This window comes from Phalacrocorax carbo, chromosome 2, assembly GCF_963921805.1.
Source record: "Phalacrocorax carbo chromosome 2, bPhaCar2.1, whole genome shotgun sequence".
Classification (NCBI taxonomy): Eukaryota; Metazoa; Chordata; class Aves; order Suliformes; family Phalacrocoracidae; genus Phalacrocorax; species Phalacrocorax carbo.
The window spans coordinates 104,540,639-104,563,876 of NC_087514.1; the positions used below are offsets into that span (position 1 = coordinate 104,540,639).

Below are 23,238 nucleotides of genomic sequence, written 5' to 3' on the forward strand. Positions count from 1 at the left end.
TGTGTTAACCTGAGGGCAAGAAGCGGCAGAGTTGGATCGTGTTGTACCCTAACTAGACTATCACAGCCTGCTTTTTCGTGTGGCCAGCAGGAGTAGGGAAGTGATCATCCCCCTGTACTCGGCACTAGTGAGGCCACACCTCAAATATTGTGTTCAGTTTTGGGCCCCTCAGTACAAGAAGAACATTGAGGTGCTGGCGCATGTCCAGGGGAGGGCAATGAAGCTGGTGAAGAGTCTGGAGAACAAGTTTTATGAAGAGCAGCTGAGGGAGCTGGGGTTGTTCAGTCTGGAGAAAAGGAGGCTGGGTCTCTAAGTTATAAAGACCTTATTGCTCTCTACAGCTACCTGAAAGGAGGTTGTAGTGAGGTAGGTGTTAGTGTCTTTTCCTGGGTAACAAGCAATAGGACAAGAAGAAACAGCCTCGAGTTGCACCAGGGGAGGTTTAGATTGGATATTGGGAAAAAGTTCTTTACCAAAAGGGTTGTCAAGCACTGGAACAGGCTGCCCAGGGAAGTGGTTGAGTCACCAGCCCTGGAGGTATTTAAAAGACGTGTAGATAGGGTGTTTTAGGGACATGGTTTAGTGGTGGACTTGGTAGTATTAGGTTTACAGTTGGACTTGATGATCTTAATGGTCTTTTCCAATGTAAATGATTCTATGATTCTATGATAAGGAGTATCTAGGGAGCCATATTCATGTTCAGTGTGGACATAAAACTCAGAAGTGCATTCAACTGAATCAAGTGAAGAGTCTGACTTTTTGCTAAGCTCTGCCTGTTTTTTTTTTTCCATATCCTCCCAGTCTCATTTTCCCTTTTTTTTTTTAAAAAAAAAACACAACAAACCCTGTCTATTGGATCCAGCCCATCTCTTCTGTATTTTATAAGTCTTATGGATAGGTGCTCTCCTCTCTTCATGTTTCCACAGTTCCTGGCAGAGACGCATAACTAGGAGTCCAGGTTCTACTGAAATGTAGTAAGTACAAGAATAACCTGGATCTTCTGAACCTCTTCATCCAAAGCGTTAGCTGTAATACCACCAATGTATGGTCAATTGCATATGTAAGCTTTACTACTAAAATAATCGTGCATGTTGTAAATTATCAATCATGTCATAGTAAGAATTGGGAATTGCTTTGGTCCTAAGCAGCAATGTCAGGTTCCAGCATGTCTCTGACTGGAAATGGCTAAGCACTGCAGAATGACTCAGCTCTCATTGGACTTGAGAGAAAACATCTTGTGGTCATCCTAATCTATGTTTCATGTCTGTGGCTTTAAATTATGACACACTAACTTGTTCTCTGTCAAAGTATGTTTCATTTCACGAGGAAAATCTTAAAACATTAATTACTAAAAAGCCTCATGGCTTCCTCTTGCTACTGTAGTACAAGTGTAAACCTTCAGTACTTTGTAACTTAAAGCAGCAGTTAAAAAGAGAATGTTCACAAAATCACAGAGTAGTTGAGGTAGGAAAGGACCTCCAAAGTTCATCTAGTTTAACCCCCACTGTTCAAAGCGGGGTCAGCTAGATCAAGTTACTCAGGACAGTGTCCAGATAGGTTTTGAACATCCCCAAAGATGGAGACTCCATGGCCTCTCTTGGCATCCTGTTCCAGTGTTTGACCACCCTCATAGTACCAGTTTCTTGTGTGCAGGTGCACACAGACCTCTGAATTCTTCCTGTCTGCTCCCCTGGCTGCATGCATTAGTGTACAGGCACTTCAGAGGCACCTAGTCATGATGATTTCCCAGAAAAGATTATAAGCGCTCTGTCCATAACACTTTGCTGTAGGCGTACCCTCATTTATGTGCATATGCTTGATGTGGTCACCCTTCAGCCCTCTACTGATCACGAAGTCTCCCCTGGCCATGCCACCCACTGCTTCCTCCCCATCATCACTGATTTAAAGCTCTCCTCACCAGGCTGGCCAGCCTGTTGCCAGGAATGCTTTTTCATCCCCATTTTTCATCCCTATTCAGGCAAGCTGAGACCAGTGGAGCCATATACAAAACCATATTTGACTTAGATGCAATGATACTGATAAAATGGGATGATGTGCATGTGAAGAACAGTGACAGGAGCAGGCGAGGTAAAAAGCAATAAGCAGGGAAACAGCCCCCTCTCCATTGAGAAAATAATTCAACAAAATGGAGAATATGAAGCAGTCGTATGCTTCTGACATTTATTTAATCTTTAAAATCTTTGAAGAGAAATACCTGTATTTTAAAGATCTCAACTGTCTGCTGTTGACAGAATTCAGCTGAACTTGTGTATGTGCGTGGACGCACACATATGCATACATAGATGGCCAAAGAAAGTACTTGTTAGTGAATAAAAATTGTTTGACTCTATTTAAAAAAGAAAAGAATCCACAATATGTATGACCCACCCTGCGTATGATCATCAAACTGAAGCATTTATACAGCATTTCTCCCACAGCACTTAAAAATTATGAACAACAAATATAGAGTCGAATTCTGTCCTGTGTCCCTGCAATGGGCAGCTTATTACAGACTGTGTTTTAATAGTCTTTCTTGCACCCATGTGTCAGATTAAATGGTAGAAATGCCAACTGGATGATAATGTAGTATCGTTTCTGGAAGTATTGGCTTTTAAAGTTAATCTTCAATGGGATGCTTTACTGTAGGCATGTGCGTACATTAGATAACCTTGGCATGTGGTGAGTATTTTAAGACCCACATAATTTTGAAACACCCTTTAATATTCAGTGAAGGTCATGATACATTCCATGCACATAAGATCAGAAACAGGCCTTCCAGGCTTATTTTACTTCTCAGGATAGATGCCAAATCGGGAGCTCACAGTGATGTAGTCTGTTTTTCTGTAGGACAGTTAAAGTGGCACAGCAAGCCTTTCCATGCTGTTCCACTGACATTTGAGCCCTGGTCTAGGGCAACCACCTCACAGAGGTACAACTCTCTTCACATGCTTATCTTTTTAGCTGAGATTTCCAAAACAAATACTGTATACTAATAATGTATACTATGGATTCTGGGATCTTGAAGTATGAGGTCAGAAAATTCATTTTAGTAACTAAACTCCAGCATCTGAAGCTCCCAGTACTGTCCAGAATCAACCTGCTAAACCAAAGCCAATACTATCTGTAACTAGTTCTGTTATCACTTTCTATTTATCCACTGATGATACAAAAAAAAAAAATAGTGCTTCCTTAAGCTTTATGTTTAATCAACATCATTTTATATCCACAAAATAAAAGACTAACTTTCTGTAATTCAGAGATTTTGTAATAAACAACATGCTTACAGGTTTTCACATGGAGTTAGCTGCTTCTTGGAAGAAAGTAGAAGCGCATGTAAGATTAGATTCACAATAATTCTGTGAAATGTGTCTGCCCTCTTTATGCAACAATCTGCTACATGGGGAAGAGGAGAAAAGCAAATCCTGGCCTTGATGTCAAAACAATGTAAACTACTTTTTGTATTTGACTTGTGTAACAAGTGAGGCATGAAAACAAAAGTGCAGTGCCCTGAGTAGTGGCAGTGAATATTTTATCTTACCAACAAGAAGCAACAAGAGACTAAATCCTTAAAGCATATGCCGTGCTGACAGTGCGCTCTCATTGTGACAGTAATGGTATTTGCAACCCCAGCTGCACTTGAGCCTGTGCTGTAAAAGCACCCATTTCTCAGAACGCATATTGCTGCCTCTTACCCTTTACTGGCCCTTAGCCAGAGGAAGGAACTTTTCTTTGTTGATCATGTTGCCCTGTATAAACAGATGTTTAAACAATTTTTTTGCCCAAATTGAAATTGGAGAGATTTGGACATCATATCTTTAGGTGACTTCAGGTTTTTTGTATGTAGGCCAGTCTTTCTCTGACTTTTTACAAATATCCACCATACATGCCTTTCTAAAATTCAGTGGCTGGATCCTCACAGAAGCATGGAAGCAGGAGTACCACTGCTATTGCTGTGATTCGGTTGTTTGAGTGTGGTTGGTAAGACTATTTTGGGGGTGACTCAGGGCTGTGATTAGCGACTATTCGCCACTTTCTGTTGGAGGTTGTTTTGACTAAGTCTAATGAGTTAAGAGTTAGTGAGTTGATTATGGATAAAGGAATATGGTGCTCTGGGAATGTGTTTGAATGCGTGTGCTCTCCAGTATTTCCTAGCATCCACTTGTTTGGTGTTCTCTCCAGGCTGAGGCATGAGATTCAAAGGGAACTGGAGATGTTGCTTATAAATTATGGAGTTACTGCCTCGTGGTTATCAACCTGTTGTGAATAACATCAGGCTATCATTCACAACTCAGCTTTTTCTACTGTCTTTTGTCAACTTGTAAGGTTCCTACACCCCCAGTTTAAGATTGTTCCCCATCACTGCATTCATTCTCAGTCCAGGTCTTCTGTGTGGAGTCCCAACAGTCCTATGACGATTTCTTGTTTCTTACTTCATATTTGAGCAATTCAGGAGGTTTTGGGTGATTCACTAATGTGATTACATAGTAGCATTTCAAGACATCCTAGTACTGCTTTGGAGAGACAGCTTTGGAGAACCTGGGTGGAGCGCTCTAAAGAAAGTGGGGAAGCAATGTGGCAGGTGAAAAAGTGCGTTCAGGAGATCTGTAAGAGGACAAGCAGGTCGCTTCCAGCTCTGCTTCATTCTTAGGTTTGCTCTCCCATTTCAGAGCTGCTGGGCACCCTGTCCACCTCCCGCAGTCAAAACAACATCAGAGCCTCCAGCAGCTCTGGGGTCCTGGGCATGCTGAGACCCAGGATGGGCACTTCCCTGCAGGACATGTCACTAGCCTGGATGGCAGGCACCCCACAGCATGAGAACAAAAGCTTTTCTGCCTTTTAGAAGTGGGGCTGTTCAGGTAGATAAGCCCAATATAGCTTTAATCCAGTTAGTTGAGGTACCGGTGGCAAGTGAATCTTGGTAGCACACACTTTGTGCTCGAGCACCCAGACCTGCTTGGATGCTGGCTTCAGGCTGGATTCTCAGCTCCCACATACTCATTGCTGTTGGTACCTAAGCAAGCTTGGTGGGTTTAAGTTAGGAATTACCAGTAATGCTGTGATCATGTTTCTGACTGTACTGTAGGTATCCATTTTATCCTCATGCTATAATAGAAACATTATGTAGAGGGGCCAAAATAATAAAAAAAAACATTTGCAACTAAGTTTCTTCATTAAGTTGCTAAAATGTAAATAGCCATTTATCCAAAGGACCCATTTTCCCTTCCAGTATCCATTGATTTCCAGGATATAGCTTGAACCTCTAGAGAAGAAATATCTGAAAATGGTAATACGCTGGTTTTGTTTCTGTTCATTCACTGACTAAACCCTCTAGAAGTATCAATGTGGCTTCTGACCTTATTGCAGTTTAAGTGCTTTCCCCAAGCAACTATCAAGCAAAGACAGTCCTAAAGTAATAAGGGGAAAAAAATGCCATGAAGAAAAGTTTCTTGGGATTGAGAGGATAGGATTGTTTTTCATCTAGCAACACCCTAGTTTTATTGCAATTTTAAAATTCTGTTTTACAGACTGACTCTCCAGTCAAGCTCCAGATGAGTTTGTTAGAGTAACCTTGACCTCCCCATGGACTCAACAAATGTATCACAAAATGGCATTGCTCACTGGGAATGCAGATCCTGAGTTCAGCTCCTACTCCTTCAATAACTTGGAAAACCTATGTGAAGTGCAAACCAAGAAAGGATTCTTCTACAAAAAGGCCAAACTTCTTCACCCTGGGGAAGACTTGTGCTGCTTAGCCCGCCTGGATGACCGGACCAGGTTTGTGATCATCAACGTAGGTGGTATTAAATACAAAGTTCCATGGACCACCTTGGAGAACTGCCCCTTGACCAGGCTTGGGAAGCTAAAATCTTGCAACAATTATGATGAGATCATGAACATCTGCGATGATTATGATGTTAGCTGCAATGAATTTTTTTTTGACCGTAATCCTAGTGCCTTCAGGACGATCATGACTTTCCTGACAGCTGGGAAGCTGAGGCTTCTCAGGGAGATGTGTGCTCTTTCTTTTCAGGAGGAGCTTGTGTACTGGGGGATAGAAGAGGACCACCTGGAGTGGTGCTGTAAAAAGAGATTGCGACAGAAAGAGGAGGAGGCAGCTGAGGCCAGGCTGTATGAAGGGGAGATGGTATTTAGTGAAACTACGCAATGTGCCTTCCAGGACAATAGCCGATTGAGTTTGTGCATGCGAAAGCTCAGGGATATGGTGGAGAATCCCCACTCAGGGATCCCAGGAAAGATCTTTGCTTGTATTTCAGTCTCTTTTGTTGCCATCACTGCAGTCAGCCTCTGCATCAGCACCATGCCAGATGTCAGAGAAGAAGAAGATCGGGTGAGTGCAGCTTTTCTCAGAGTAAAGCGTGTTTTCCATTGTTGTCTCCTCAAGGTGAAGGTGACAGGCAAAGTCACTCCAGCAATCATGCAGGTATTGTGTTCAGTATTTATGATGTGGAGGGCTGGCCAGGGTAGAGCACAGAAAACATTATGTCACTTAATAGTGGGGGAAGATTGGGCCAAACTCTGCCTTGCCAGCACAGCTTTGCCAGTTCACACCAGCTTTACCCAACAGATTTGTTTTCTGACATCTCTAACCAGATGACAAACTAGCGAGTATAAAAATCAGCCTTGCTTGAGGCTTAATGTTTTGAAGTTAGGTGAAGAGCTGAGAGATCAGTTTTCCTTAAAGGTACTTTAACTTACCACTTTGTATGAACTCTCAGTACCCCACTGTAAAAGCCACATCTAAAATATTTTGATGCTATAGGTGAGGTAAAGGGCAGGGAAGCTGAGGCAGCAATTCATCTGCAGAAACAAAGCAAATGTCCCAATTTTCAGACATGCTTAGTGTTCTCAAGTGTAAGCTGTGGATGTTTCGTGCCCTTGAAAAATCGTGTCTTATGGATATTTTGTTTATTCTTTAGTTCAACAGATTTCCTAAGGGTTTAGTCCCTTGTTTGTGCAAGCAGCTCAGTTTCCTAGGATTAGCTGTATGTAGGCCAGTGAGAGCTCATCTGAAGATAGAGGAGGACATTCACATTGTCATTAAATATGTGCTGAGATGGAATCTAAGGGGTTTGTGGGGTGGGAACTTTTCAAAGAGTTCATGGCCTCCTTAGTTTTACTCAAATCCAAGCTTGACACTAAATGTTTGGGCTTATTTTCCAGCCCCACAGTCATTAAATGTGATTGCGAACTTCAGCTACTAAGACAGTACTTCACCCCGTCAAGTTCTGCCTCTCAGATGAAGGCTAAGCTCTCCCAAAAGAAAAACCCTTCTTGTGTGCTGTCTCCCAGGTGCTGAATATCTCATAGCTCACAGTCACTAGCAGAAGAGAGAGTGGTCATTACCTGACAGGAAGCATTTACTGTTTGGTAACATTGAAAGTAATAAACATGCTGATGGAAAATGGGTCCAGCAACTCCAGAGAGACCCCCTGCGTTTGACTGAGTACCTCATGTGCAGTTAAACCCACCCTTTGCTTGCGAGGTATGCTCAGGTTAGATACCAACTGAGTTGTTTGATTTGGAATCAAACTCATTCAGTAGCAGCCAGGAAAAAAGATGAAACATTTGGTGTGTTGCTTGATATTTGATTTAATATAAGATCTTTGTTTTAAATGCTTTTTATGATCTAAAATTTAAGGATAGTAATACTGGGTACTAGTTAAAACTATGTTGTCCTAATAATTTTTTTAAAAAAAGATAATTTCCAAAACACATGCCTTTTACTGTAATTAACCAACAGTGCTCCAGTATGCTGGAATTTTAAGCACAAGTGATATTTTATTGTTGAAAACTGAGATGTATTTAGTGTTTAGATGATACTGGATTTAAGTGAGAGCAGAACAGCTGCTTTCAGAATTACCAGAGTTTAGGTACCTTTTATTTTTATTAATAATGCAACATAAATAGGGATTCATACTAATAGGCTAATAGTATTTGTTTGGTGGAACAGGGTAATAATGAGAATAGAGCAAGCATATGAGAGAAGCCTGGATTTCTTGGTAAGCTGAGGCCATTAGAAGGAGCACATTTTCATAGTCGAATGCAAAGTTTTACAATAAAGATGAATGCAGACTTGCTCTTGCAAAAGCAGAGGATTTAAGGTACAAGCAACTGAATGTAAGTTCCTGTTGCAGCACAGAGTCAGAAGGGTTAATGTGATCCTTGAATATCTAAGCTAGAGAGTAGTGACTAGAAGCTGGAATATTATTTTGTGTCTGTATGCAGCATTGGTGAGACTGACACTAGAACACTGCAGTCAGTTCTCACGTTCATATTTTTAAATGGTGTTTTGAAAAAGCAGAGAGTGTGAAAAAACCTATAAATATTAGACATCTGGAGAAAATGTCATACAATAAAAAACTTGAACATTTCAGTATATTTAGATTATTGAAAGGAAGGTGAGTGTATTAAGCAAATAAGTGTTTTTTTAATGGGGGGAGGAGAACTGTATCATCTAAAAGACCTTTAAATTAAGCAGGGAGAGGATCCATGGTTATAAACTAGATCCTGAAAAATTCATATGGGAAGCTAGATGCTGATATTTAATACCACAGTGATTAATTACTGGGGCAGACTAGGAAGAGAATTAGTGGATTTTGCATTTTTTGATGTTTTGAGTTCAAAGCTCAGTGCCCTTCTGGAAGGTAGCCTTCAGCTAAACACACTCCAATCAAAAGTAAATTACTGATTTCACTTCAAGTTACAAAGGTGAAATGCTTGCAATACAGAGGACATCAGAATAAATGATCTGATGTTTTTCTGTGCCTTACATTCTAAAAGCACAGAGCTCCTGCAAATAGGCTTTGTTCTGCCCTTTGCACAGGGAAGGTCTGTGGACAGAGTGGAAATAGGTATTTTGTTTGAGACAAAGGTGGTTTTCTAGCACAGGAGACAGGAGAAGGGTCACTTCTTACATAGCTTTGTTCATCCCCAATGTTCTTCACCTACTGCCGAATCAACACAGGTCAACACCCTGTTTGAGTTGTAATTAGTCATGCCAGGAGTCATAGGCAGTGGCTGATTTTGGTCCTGCACAAATGGATGTAAACACCCATGCAGATCTCTTCAGCTTGAGGAAGGCTGGGCAAGGAGTCAGGCATTTGTCCACATGGAATTGCTTGTAGGATCAGAGACCTAGGTTGCATGTCATCTGTACATGGCTTAGCAAGCCAATGCAGCTCATCAAATAACAGGTGTGGAGAGAAGTGAATTCAAAGTCATGTTAATCATCCCGAGCTGTATCCCTAGTACCTAATTTAAAATTTGTGCCCAAGGATAGCTCTTTGGTCTGGTTTCGCAGTCACCTAACAAGCAGAAAATGTATATGCATCCCTCCTGGCTGAGGAACAAACAGTAAGTATTATTTCAAGGGCGCACCATACTTGGTGGGTACGTTTTCCAGGCTATCTGGCTGGCATTACTGTTGTTAGGGTTCCATGTCAGAGCTGTCATAGGTGCTCTGGCTAACAAGCAGTGGTCTTTTCCGTGAGCTGGCATTTTCCAGAAAACAAAAATTTTATGTGCCACTTATCTGTCCTGTTACTGCTTCAGGGAAAGAGAGAGAAGCCAATCATAAAAAAAACATGCTGGAGAGCAATTTTTCCTTTAATGTCATCTCAATGGACCAGCTGTTACACCCAGTGGTGTCCTGCAGAGGTGTAAGTGACCTCACAGATGTAAGTGTGGGACCCTAAAAGTTAAAAGTAATTACCAAATGGGTGAGGAAATTGTTTTAGATGCCTGCCTATCTCTTTTAAAATACAGAACAAGAATCAGTCATACATTTTGTTAGCTTTATTAACTGCTCCAGATGTTCTAGATGACAGTGGCAATCCCCAGTGGTTTAGCAGGAGTGGGAAGGATGGTGTTCCTGTGTACTGTAGCTGTCTCTTTCTTGCTAATGGTCACCCTGATTCAGCTTGAGTGTTACTTTTTTTTGGAAGTAGTATCATGTATTTCAGATGCTGCACAATTATGAATAAAGCTAACAGAATCAGATCCTAAACTACTTTTTACTTACCAAGCTAGGACATATCTTTTATCTTGTAAATTTTTTTTCTCATTTAGCTTTTATGTACTGATTAAATTAAATAAAAAACACCAATCCAGTAACATGCATAATAGCTCCTTCTGGAAATTTCAGGAAAGGGACACTTCAAATTTATAAAGAAAATGAACCTGTGAAGGGAGCCAGATTCTTCCATGTAAAGTAACAAAGAAATAATTAAGTTTTTAATTTCAAAATTTTCAGAGTGGGAGATCTATATGCGAGGTCTAAATTTAATAGTGAAAAGTCCCCTCTTAAGGCAAAATACTGCTGAGACAAAATCATAGCAAGAGCCCTCAGGCACTGAGTTCTTTCAAGACCACCACAAAAATGATCTCCAAGAGATAAAAATAGCCAGAGGCATACAGTATCCTTAAGGCATTTTAGGCATATGATACCTTTAAGTGGGCTTCTCAACCCTCTAAACAAATGGCAGGTATCGAGTGACTCAAGAAAAGCAGCTAATACATCACAGGAGTCTTAAAGTAGTTGGGGATACATTACAGCAAAGGCTTTAACAACACAGTAAGAAAGGAACAACCAAAAGACATTGAGAGATTCAAATGAAAGCCAGATGGTCATCATACTAGACTCTTCATTTTTTCCTTGGTGAAAACAGAAATGGCCACCGTTTCTATCTGAAGAAGAAGGCTTGTTTCTTTTCTTAGACAGTCTTCCTTATCACAGAAAAAAGGTGGTGAACTCAGAGATTAATATCAAGCATTTTGTCATGATTCACAAAAGCGTTTATATGCCCGAGTCCCATTGAGCTCAATCATTTCTGGTATCACGGTGTAAAACAGGAGAAGATGATCAGAGAGTACTTCCTTCTTCACTTGTGCTTTCTAACATATTGGTAAAAGCTAGTCTAATTAAAGATGCTGTGATAGGAAGTTACAGTTCAATAACCTTCAGCTGAAGAACATTACAACAAAGAGAGAGACTCATAAATAATGAAGTTAATAATAGCTCATAAAGAAGCCTGAAACTATTTAACCTTCTAAGCTTAATTTACACACTGTGCTTCAACTTTCATATTGCTGAGGATGGGGAATAGATAAATTGTGAATGTGTGTTTTAAACAATCTTGTGACTAAAGATTTCATTTCACAAAAGTACACAAAAAATAATTTCATACAAGATTAAGAGGGTCTTGTATAATGATTCTCAACAGCTTTTCACAGACAAGTTGATGTTGGGGCTGGATGAGCAGCGAGGTGGGTTGAAAACTGGCTGAATGGCCAGGCCCAGAGGGTGGTGATCAGTGACACAGAGTCTAGTTGGCAGCCTGTAAGTAGTGGTGTACCCCAGGGGTCCATAATGGGTCCAGTCCTGTTCAAGATCTTCATTAGTGATCTGGAGGATGGAGCAGAGTGTACCCTCAGCAATTTTGCTGATGACATAAACTTTGGATGGGCGACTGATAGGCCAGAGGGTCGTGTTGCCACCCCCAACAACCTCAACAGGCTGGAGAAATGGGCTGACAGGAACCTCAGGAAGTTCAGCAAGGAGAAATGCAGGGTCCTGCACCTGGCGAGGAAGAACCCCATGCACCAGTGTATGCTGGGAGCCATCCAGCTGGAAAGCAGCTTGGCAGAATAGGACGTGGGGGTCCTGGCAGGTACCAAATTTACCATGAGCCAGCAACATGCCCTTGTGGCAAAGGCAGCTATCAGTATCCTGGGCTGCATTAGGCAATGTATTGCCAGCCGGGTTGAGGGGGGCAATCCTCCCCCTCTGCTCAGCACTGCTGAGGCCACACCTGGAGTGCTGTGTCCAGTTCTGGGCTCCCCAGTGCAGGAGTGATATGGGCATACTGGAGACAGTCCAATGAAGGGCCACGAAGAATGAAGGGACTGGAGCACCTCACATATGAGGAAAGTCTGAGAGAGCTGTGACTGTTTAGCCTGGAGTAGAAAAGGCTCTGGGGGGATCTCATCAGTGTGTATAAATATCTGAAGGGAGGGTGCAAAGGGGACAGAGTCAGGCTCTTAGTGGTGCCCAATGACAGGACCAGAGGCAATGGGCACAAACACAGGAGGTGCCATCTGAACATCAGGAAACACATTCTCACTGTGATGGTGACTGAGCACTAGCACAAGTTGCCCAGGGTGGTGTGGCATCTCCATCTTTGGAGTTAGTCAGAAGCTGTCTGGACAGGGTCCTGTCCAACTAGGTGGCCCTGTTTGAGCGGGTGGAAGGGGCTGGATCAGATGACCTCCAGAGGTCCCATCCAACCTCAACCATTCTGTGGTTATAACTAATGATTTGTTTAGGTCTGTAATCTAAATGGGTAGCTAAATAGGAAGAAATATAAGTATTCAGGGCCTCAGGGTGTCAGACATAGCAAACATTTTGTTGAATGAATTATATCATCTTGTCTCAAAACTCTTGCAGTTTTGTGGTACTTCTGGGTGGGGAAAACTGTCATTTTTACATTAAACCATTTACTTATTTCAGTGAAAAGTAGTGTAAAGGAGTAAGCCAGTTGTTATTGTTGGTGCTTTCTATCCTGAGATGGCACTCTGCCTGAGACTCTGGAATTAAGCTTTTCATTACTGGAGAGCTCATTTTTAGCACTTCCTCTCTTTTGTGACTGTTCAGCTGTTTTTCTGCATGTGATACTGAGACCGTCTTGATTTTAACTTAGAGCCACATGTTTATGTGATGGTTTGTTTTCGTGAATGAAAGTCTTAATAAAATTGCAGTTTGTGTTTTTCTTTTCTTTGTGGAATAAACTGTTCTAGAAATTACAACACAGTCAACATAAAACATGTATTTAAAGAAATCTCCCTGCTGGTATTACAGATAACTATTTATAGTATACAGGCACCGAGGGTGACTTTTTATAAAAAGGATCTTGGGGAATTGGACTAACTAATTTCCCTGGGGATCATCTGAGAATTCGTCATACCATTCTCTCAGCTCTGCTGTTTAAATGCAAAAACCATGCGCTGTAACAATATTACCAGTTATGGCATCTGAACCGATCTACTGATGTACTTGTCCCCTACGTTGCTAGTTTGCATTTTGTGTTTGCTTTGGCCAGGTCAGGCCACAGCTGGCTGGAGGCCAGGGAGAGATGAAATGACTCAGTAGCAATTCTCACCTGCCTTTTCTACAACAGTGTTCACAAGGAAGTTCCTGTAGACGCATGAGATTCATGTTCACTTTCACATTCACATGCCCTTGATTAAGGGATGTAGGACTTGCAGCACTGCAGAGCTGTATTTTAACTGAAAGTTAGGTGTTTCTTATTTTTTCCTTTCATAGGCTTAAAGTAGGTTTTCTGCTCAGATGGTACTTAAATCAAAATGGTAACACACAGTCCAAATTACAAGCTTTGAGAGCATCCTTTACCCACAGCTTTAGTCATCAGCAATAAGCAAAAGTTTGCTTTGTTGTTTATGTGCTCAGTCTGCCTCATGTAGTTCTAGTCCTGCACTTAGACTGTGAATGCTTTGGGACAGAATGTCTTAAATACAACATCTAAGACCATCATCATAACAGAAGTAAAAATTGCATCCAACGCTGCTGTTCAGGTACATAGGCACATTCCTCATGCCTCAGGCTGTGAGCTAGGTTTCTAAGCAAGGAAATTTTTTTTTAAGTGAGACCAACTTAGCTCATGCAAGATGCTATTACTGTATGAAATCCTTAGAGTCCAAAATGGAGAAGTAGCTGCAAAGTTCTGCAGTGCAAGCCTGCGTCATCACCAGCTCCAATCTGATGGTCAGAGAAATTTGCTGCGCATGTTGCCTTTCAGACAGCTCAGGTTTGTCTGAAAGCAATTGAAAGTGATGAGGTTTGAAAGACAAAAGTGATGTTGCTTCTGTGGGTCACACACAGATTTAAAATCAAGGAGTTGAGAACCTCCGCACTGCTCAATCTAAACCTTAAATGTTGTGTGGGTTTTTTCAGTGGTGTGCATCTTTCATCTGACTCCCATGGAATTTGCAAATATAAGACTAATGGCAAAATGTTCTTTGCAAATACCAAGAAGTGTTCATCATGTCCTTTGATCATTTTACTGGGAACTGTGCTTGTCTGTGAACCATCTGAATGATACAGTCCTTAATGTAAAAGAATTGCATGTATTAATCTTTCCTTTGTGGATCTGAATCTAAATCTTTCCTTTACTGGTTGTCCAAATGCAGCTGTTTGGCTTACAGCATATCTCAGTACCAGTTTATTTTGCCAAGTTCAGGACTGTTGTATTCACACACTAGAGAAACACATTTGGTGCTGCGAGTCCTCGGCATCGCTGTTGCACAACACACTGCCCACTGCACCTGCGCTGACTGCCACTGCCCAGGACTCCCGCAGCCTGGAAACCCCCTGGTCAAATATCACACCGTGCGCCAGCTTTGCCAACTTTCTTCAGAGATAGCCCTTCCCCTTTGCAAGGCTACCTGAAGCTGCTAATGAATAGAAAATGTTTGAAGGAATGATTGGTTATTCTTGATATTGCTTGTGTGGACAGAGCACTGGATAACAGCTAGTTGTATTTAGGCATGACTACGTTTGGAGAGCTCTCGCCGTTTCTTCTCCTTGGCTTGCTTGCTCCTCTTGGAAAAAAAAATGTACCTTATTCAGTCCTTCCTCCCCAGGAAAAAAATTCCAGCCTTCCTGCTTGATTGAAGCTATTCAAATTTCAGCAGACATATCTAGTTGTTCTGTCATGGCCAGCTCCTTCAAGGGAAGGTAAAGGAAACATGGTCCCAGTAAGAAGATATTTCTCCATTGTATCAGGAGGGTTAGGAGGAATATTGTATTTTCTTTCACTAAGAGTTTCCTTTAGACTGGGTGGGGTGGGGACGTGGCACTGTGGAACAGGTTTGCAGAGTCCCACAGTGAGCCTGTAGACCTTCTGCTCAAAATTCCCCATCTCAGCAAAGTTACCACCTGAGCTGTTCATGCCATGGCTCTTACTAACTTTTGGTCTCACTGCAGCATCTTTTCCTAAGTTGCTTTTCCCAAATATTTTGAGGATAGTAGGTTACAATATGGACTTTGGGAACCAGATGAGAATCTGTGAAGTGTTTTAGACTTAGAAGTCAAAAAAATGAGAGTATTTCTCTGCACTGTTAGCTTGGGGATGAGACAAGAGTTGGATAAGATGAAATTCCTGTTGACTCATTAATAACTTTGTGCTGTGCTAATGAACTCTTTCAGTCTACAGGATATCTTCTCATGAATAAATAGCAGGTTCAGGTCTTCTTTTAAATATTGTATAAATATGCTGCAGTATAACATAAGTGATAAATAATTGAACAGCTAAGACTTCCATAAAAGCATTGGTAACTTTGTCACTTTGTTCACTGGTTTATATTTGGTGCAATACAGCTTACTCAGCAAAATATGCTCTGTATTTAATGATTTTAATATTTCTCTAGTTCCACCTCCATAACTATCAATACCTACCAGTGGGTTCATTCTCCTAACTTCCAGGTAAATCATTCAGGGAATCTCTGAAGTAATCTCATGAGAGTAGTTGCTTGGCCTCCAGTCATATTTGTAAAATTACTACAGCTACTCAGTATAGCCTGCTCTGTAATATCCTGAGGGTACAGTGTAGCTTCTTTACTCCACAGATTCCTCCACTGCCTTTTGCAAGAGATCTTGTGCTGTATGGGCTTATTGAGTACTGTCCTAGTGTTCTGAAAAAGAGAAATCTTTTGTTGATTTTTAATAAAAACATCATCTGGAAATTTCATCTCAGAGCTCCAGGATATGTCGCTATTAGTTCTGGAGGTTTGGAATGAAAGCAAGCAACCAGATTTACATTTGGCTAGACCTCGCAGAGCTAGGCTGAGGTAATGAGCTGATTCATGTGTACAGCACTTAGACAAATTGCAATAAAAATTTAACATTATAAATGCTTACATTTTCATTGCTTAAAATGTGGTGATTGAGATGAAATACAGAAGGTGTTGAAATTGGGTGCTGCAAAGGCTGGGACATGTTACCAGTGGGGCTGAGTCCCAATGTTAGCTGCAGTTCAGACTTGAGCTTGCGGTCACTCACAGGCAAGGTGCCTCAGCTGGAACGGGCTGTTCACCAGCCCAGCCCCCTGGCCGTTCACTGGCAGGGCCCTTGTACCCTCACCTTCCCATGCAGGCTCACACACACGTGCACGCACACGCACACACTCACTCCCTTTCCCTCTGCTCCAGCTCATCATCTGACCCTGGATACAAATAGGAAATACAGAGAATAGCGTGAAGGTCCCAGCCATCCAATACATCCTGAGCCGTGTTGGAAACTTGGCACACGCTGCACTGGGTAGAGACGATGGCAGAACAGAAATTGCAGCACCTTCCTGAAAGGTCCACGCACTGAGTGTTTGTGGGCAGAAGCTGTGGATATTTTCTCCCAGTCCACAACTAGTTGCCTTCACACACAGTAGAAATACCGGCTAATTTAAGGTAAGTCATGCAGTTCTTACGTTCTGCACTGCTGTCACAGAAAACATGGTTACCATTGCCTTGAGTAGACAGAGAGAATACGAGAGAGTGCAGGGTTTTGCAGTGGTCAGATCCACCTTGCAAAAATTCATCCACTTTGCAAGTACAGGAGTACAGCTTACAGCATTTCAGTGCAAGGGCAATGCGGTAGCAGACTGCCAGCTGCGACCGAGCCACTACCAGCAGGAGAGCAAATCTACCCACAGGCAACACAGGCACATCCTTCACTTGCTTTCAGATAATAGGATAAAGGGAAAGAGAGGTGGAAAATAACAGGTTTGGAAAAAAATGTAAGAGGAAAAGAGTAAGCTTGACTCTGTCCTCCTTTCCACCAGGAGAAAAGCCAGACGCCCCCAACATTTATAGCAGGTTACAGGGTTGCAGGAACCAGTAAAACTAATGTGGGTCAGTAAAATAAAACCAGCAATGAGTGGGAGGCAGGAGGAGGAGGAGAAGAGCCTTTAAAACAGGGACTGAAAGAAGAGGAAAACTGAGGGAAATAAGAGGGAAAATACGCTTTAAAATGCTGTTAAGAATCTGTTGTTCTTTTTAATACAATTACAGAGAGAGCAAGACTGAGATTCTTTTTTAGTGTGAGACAAGCTTGAGGAGAAGAAGAAGAAGAAAAGAGGATGCTGGGTTTAGAAAGACCACAGTTCTAGACACTGTATACCTGCATGTATCTGTGAGCACAGCCAGGAGCCACCACAGCATCAGCTTTTCCCAGGTGTTGGATAGGTGTGAAAGCATTGGTAACGCCACTGCTTTGTAACACAGCCCACTCTCTCTTGGACTGGTCCTTTAAGAGGGAAGTGTTGGGTGTAGGTGTTGTCATTCCCTGGGGAAACTTCAAACTGCACATAAGAGTCCTTGGCAAGGACTCAGCCCTGCTTTGGTTTTGCGGTGTTTTGATTTATATTGCCACTTACGGAAGATAACGCCCATCTTTATTTTTGCAGTCCTGCCATGTTTATGAGATGCAGGTGTGCTGTAAGTGCCAAGTACCATTGCTCAAGTTTTTTCAAGCAAGAACTGAGTCTGTCTTGTTTTCAGAGCACTAGGATAGAAAACACAAGCTAGGATTATTCACCAGAAATCAGGAGATTTTCTAATTTGCAAGGTAACTGGGATTCTTCATGTAATAGCTCAGGATCAAGCATTTGCTTAGGTTTACAGAGAATTGATTTTCAAAAAAAGCATTGTAGTTTCCAAGCCTCAGGGGATACGATGCCTCTATCAGAGCTAGAAAAGCAAGTGGGCTGAGGAGGAAGATTTCTAGTTCATGTGAAATCAGGAGGAGAGGGGGACACATGTCAGCAAGGAGGCTTCTGGTGTTTAATAGTCCCTTGCGGTTTTTTTACTTTCAATTTCAGTGAAAAAGTGGGCCAAAACCAAGAAAAACATTCTAGAAATAGAAAATTCCAAGGTAATTTTTACTCAGAAACACTAAGAACATCACTGTTTCTAAAGTGAAGCTATTCTTTGGAGGACACCATTGCTTCATTAAATCATTGTTCTTTTTTCTGTGTTACTGACTCTGTCCGTGGCAGTGACTCTGGCAAAGAAATCCTCTGTGCTGAGCAGCCCCCTGAGGTCAGGCTATGCAGGTCATGTTTGGTCCAAGCATGGCAGGCTGTGTGGGACCTGTGGACACACCTGGAGCAGCACTGTGTTACCCGTGGGTGTTTCCCACAGATCTGGTCTGCTGCAGGGTAAAGCTGATAGAAGGCAAGCCATATGGGCAGCGGCCTGTGAAATCCTACCTCAAATGTGGGAGTTCATGAGTTTCAAGTATAATATCTTGTTCTCATGGACCTATGCCTTCTTGTGTAGCTGTTTGTCTTCAGGAAATTTCCAAATGGCACTAAGATATTGTAAAATTGCCAAAGACAACTCCAGATACAACTAACCAGTTTTTTGACTCAGAATATTTGTTCAAAGAAATATCAGTAAACCTATTCTTGTACATATAGGCTGCAATTTTCTATTATTTAGAGCCTACTTACATCTTACACACATGCACAGACAAAAGCTGTGGACAAGCCAGATAGGGATCTCAGACCCTGCGAGACCCAGCTCCAGCAGCATCAAGGGCATCATTGCCTTTGCTAGTTGAACATTACAGGAAGGTAGGACTTGGAAGGGTCCTCTGAGGTGAGTGCAGTCCTCTGTTGTCATGAGTACCACATCACACCACTATGTCTAGAAACTGAGAAGCTTCATCTTAAAAGGTCTCTGGCCTTTTATGTTCTTGCAGGGAGGCTCTTCTGGAACCTCCTGTGTCTTCTAAAGTCCAGATTCTGCAAGCTGGTGTAGCTGTTCCTTCTCCTGTAAACACCATCCTTTCGATTAGTCATGGGCTCTCTTTGCAAATAGCTAGTGCAAACGGAGCATGTTAGGTCCCTCTCCTTCCTGCTCCTACCTCACCTGCTGAGTGCCATTACTTAGCTGGTGGTGTTGCCCTCCCAGCCGCTCCTGAACAGTCATCTGTTCTAGCATAACCAACCAGTGAGTTATCCTGTTAGACTTTGCCCTGAAGAGGATTAAGGAATGATCGTATGTCCCATTCAGTGGGATGAGCTGGGGACTGTAAACAGCCGGGTTGTAGATGGAGATAGCAGCACCTTCAGCATGTCCAGACAGACCTGAATGAGAACATTTGATCATACCATTAAAGAGTGCTTCTCTTCATCCATTTGGTCTATTTATAGACAGCAAACATTCTCTTCTGCCTTCATTTCCTGATGGTAAACAACTCAAATGCATTTAATTGTCTGTTCTTAAGATAGGTTTTCCACTCCACTAGCCATCCAGGTAACCTTCAGTTACTCTCCCAACTCATTCCAGTTTGAGTCATCCTTGTTGAACACGGGCAGTTCTTGAACAAATCAAATCCTTTGCTTATATATTGAGACTTATCAGCCAGATCCAAATACAAGTGTTGGTTGTTTTGCATGTGTGTATTTGGTAAGAAGGAAGGAATTGATGTCAAGGCTTGTTCAAGGTTGAAAACCACAGGTCGTGAGAAACTGTGTGTACTCATTGTAGTGAAGCAGATTACAAACACGAGAAAACCAAAGAAATACAAAGTGAAGGGAATACTAGCCTATGAGGAGGTCAGTAGGCAGTGAGAAAGCAGCAGAGCCTTAAGAAGTATCCTCAGAGAAAATGTTACCCGGGGTACATTGCTCCTGCTTAATTTATAGTACAGGCCCTCTCTTGGTGTGTGGCATGATCAGACTGGGAGATAGTAGCAGATGGCTGCTGGAGCACATACTGTTCCTGCAAGTTGCTCCCAGCCACAGTCACAAAGTCTGAGGAGTTTTAAGATGTTAGATGTCTTTATACCCTCTGAAGCCTCTCCAGGTGAGGTACCATGCTGTTCCTGATAGGCATCTGAAAATCAGGCAAGTTGGTGGTGTTCTGTTTCATAGGTATTTATGGTCTGATTTATTCTTTATATGTTTCTTCTTGCAGATTTTAGTTTTTGGTTGCTTTCCATAAAGTAGAGCCAGATAACATTTGTTTCTCTCTAATAAATACTGTTGCTTTTGGAGAAATGTGTGCTAAAAGCAGATGCAGGTGTGAGAAAAGCTGCTTGAGAAGACAATATTAATGAGAGGGCATTTTGTGCATCTGTAGTACTACTTACCTGCTTTCCATTCTTCCCAGCAACTCTACTGGGGCAAAAAGAATCAGGACAGTGGCCTGAAGAATATATCTACATGTGGCAAGGACTGTAAGTGAAGGAGGCAGGGAAATGGAGGACAGCCTTAGGATCAGGACAACAGTCTTCCCTGGTAGGTAGGCGATTGAATCCCCTGCGTCTGTGTCTTTCTCCACAATTCAGATATATATGCCAAATCCATACTGTCGAGTACAGCTGTTAAGACATCTACAGCATTTGCAAGGGATAAGGTGATGGTTAAACATGTCTCAAGGCTCAATATTTATGGCTTTGAAACCCAAGTCCTACCTACAGTATCTAATTTTGGTTGTGCAGTTTAGGGCTGAGATGCCCCAAAGCACCAGGCTGCTTGTGGATTGGGCAGAGTAACACAAGGAAACATGGCTGATTCCCTGTGCAGCATCCTGAATCACAAGTGCCGTCTGTACCTCCTGCTTATTTAGTCTGCAAGGGTGGTCACAGGCTACCACAGTGCACAGGTAGACTCCTCACACACGGTCTTCTCGTCCCTCGCATTGACTCCCAGACCCTTTTCTGAGCTTTCCATGAACATAACCATTTGACTTCATAGCTGCATGTCCGAAGAGCACTTTGAGACAAATGCAAGGCACATTCAGGTCACTGTATCTCAGTAACCCTTTGACCACATAATGGCACCTGAGTAGCATGGCATGTAATTGTACAAGCTGATGAGACTCTGGCTGTGGATTTTAGCACACCCTGAAGTTACCTTCTGGCAGTTGCCATAGTCTTTTGGCATCTCCCATGTTCCTCTTGGTGTTCGATGTTTCTTTGCAGCTTCACCAGCAGAATAAAAATGACAGGCTGAGAGGTTTTGAAAAGTGGTGATTTGGGGCTGTGCTGTCTCAGGATCAAAGCAAATGCAGAGATGTAAGTCTAAAGTAGGTATAGCTCCTGCCCATCTTCTTGCCCTTTCTCTTCAACAAAGACAAGCTGTACAGGCACAATTGTACAAGAGCTATCTTGTGTCCATAATATGACTGCAAACCATTAGTGACAACCCTCCCCACTGAAGGCAAGGCTCTGGTTACCTTTTCTACCAGCTAGGCTGAAGATGAAGCACAAACTAAGCTCTAGATGCAGATCAAAGTGTGTACAGCAACAAGCAGAGGGCTCTTTCATGGCCCCTTGGCAATTTTAAAACCAGAAACCATTACTCTGAATCCACAGCCAGCCAGCTTTGAGGACAGACTGTGCAGTAGCTGAATCATCTTTGCTCAGGAGCACAAGAAATACTCAGAGCAGGCTGTCTGCAAGTTCAGCTTGACCCTAGCTTTAATGGCAGACGTACTGAATGAATTACAGTCACCATGTCTGTAGGTGGTCTGTCAGTGGTGAGGGGTGCGTGCCTGCGCCCGAGGGCAGGGCGTGACGCTGCCCTTCCAGCAGCGGGTCACGTTGCAAGAGTCATGCATTTATCCTTACTGTGAAAATTGGCTGGATGCTTTCATCAGAAAATCACTTTTCATCAGAAAAGTGCTTTTCATCAGAGAGTGCCAGTGGTAGCAAAATCTTTGGGTTTTGTTGGGGAGGTACATTTCTGGGAATGTTGCTGTTTTGCTGGAATTTTTGTCAAGGAAGGATTTTTAATTTCACAGCGATAGTTGAGACAAGAGAGGGCAGTGACCCAGCACCTGGTGCTCCAGGTGCTGCCGCAGGCTGGGACAGAGCCAGATGCAGGCTTCGCCCTGCCTGCTTTGGAACAGGAGCTGGGTCTCTCCCGAGCTGGGCAAGTGCTCCAAGTGCTGGGGTGCTGAATAACTGGAAGTGGGGGGGATCCATCCTCTGAAGCTCTCTGCAGGCGTTCACTGAACCAGGTGGTTCAGCCTCAAGCCCAAATCCGAGGTGAACACTGGAAGCCGCTGGGCTGGGGACTGTCTCACTCTCTGCAGCACTGTGTCCAGGATGTGGGCAGACCTTGTGTAGCAGCCTCAGCGGCTTGGTCTGCAGGTCTCTTAACGCTTGTCTCTGGTGCTGAGACCTCAGTTATATCAGAATTTCAAGTTCCACATTTTTGTTAAAGAGTTTGATCTGATGTGCACGGAGAAACATTTGAAATACATGACCCAAAAGGCTCAAGCAGCAAGGGGCAAGTGGAAGAGAACAAAAATATCGTTTCAGAAATGTCATGATTTTAAAGCTTATGTAAGTATTTTTGTACGCAATGCCTCTCATGTTTAGGTTTTTTTTTCTTAACATATACGTTTGACAGGGAGGGAAATCTTCACTACAGAGGGAAAGTGGGCAGCATTGAAACTTCTTCCTTGAAAGTACTGCAGAGCTGCTGACCATACAAAAATGTGAATGTAAAGCAATACAAGAACTAGGGCAGATAGAGGTGATCTGGCTTTTGACATTTTCTAATGCCAGAGGGGGGAGATGGCATCAAAGCCTGCAAGAATCTAGAGGAGAGTCAGAATTTCTTCTCAGGAGACCAGACGACAAAGGCAGGGTCAAGAAGTTACACAACACACAGCAGAAAATTTTTCTGAGGCGCGGTACAGGGAAGTACCAGTGAAAGGGACCCTGCAAGCCAAACCAAAACATTTCTGAAAGATGCCTGCGATTCTCAGACAGACCATACAAAGCGATAAGTACAGCTGGATTTGAACTCCAGTGACACCGGCATTTCTCTTTGTAATTTTCCTTTTGCCAAAGAAACGTTTGGCAAAGAAAATGTTTCTCCAGAAGAACGACACTGCGGTTGGCTTTTCAACAGCAAATTTCTATAAATCCTAGTGAAGGAGACTCACTTTAATTTGACTGCATAGAATTACTCACTGAGATCTTCTTTTGTTTCTTTTCTGGTGCCCTGAGTTGACATTAGTATATGGCCCCAAAATCCTGTGTAACTGTGGATATTTCTCCATACCCAAATAATTTCTGCACAGGGAAAATAAAAATGTACTTGCTGCTTGAAAGAAACACATATACACACTTAAACAAACATATACATCATATAAAGAGCCACTGTTTCCATATATTTTTTTAAT

At 42.4% G+C, this 23,238-nt stretch overlaps 1 protein-coding gene across 1 annotated transcript in view; it reads left to right on the forward strand.

Annotated features, from left to right (window-relative positions):
- The window catches only part of KCNG2 (potassium voltage-gated channel modifier subfamily G member 2), a 58,810-nt gene that overhangs the window by 28,759 nt on the left and 6,813 nt on the right, over positions 1–23,238 (forward strand). The window contains exon 2 of the mRNA XM_064443742.1: positions 5,526–6,349. Within this exon, the coding sequence (XP_064299812.1) occupies positions 5,594–6,349 (756 nt within the window). The 5' untranslated portion in view covers positions 5,526–5,593. The remainder of the gene's footprint in view (positions 1–5,525; positions 6,350–23,238) is intronic.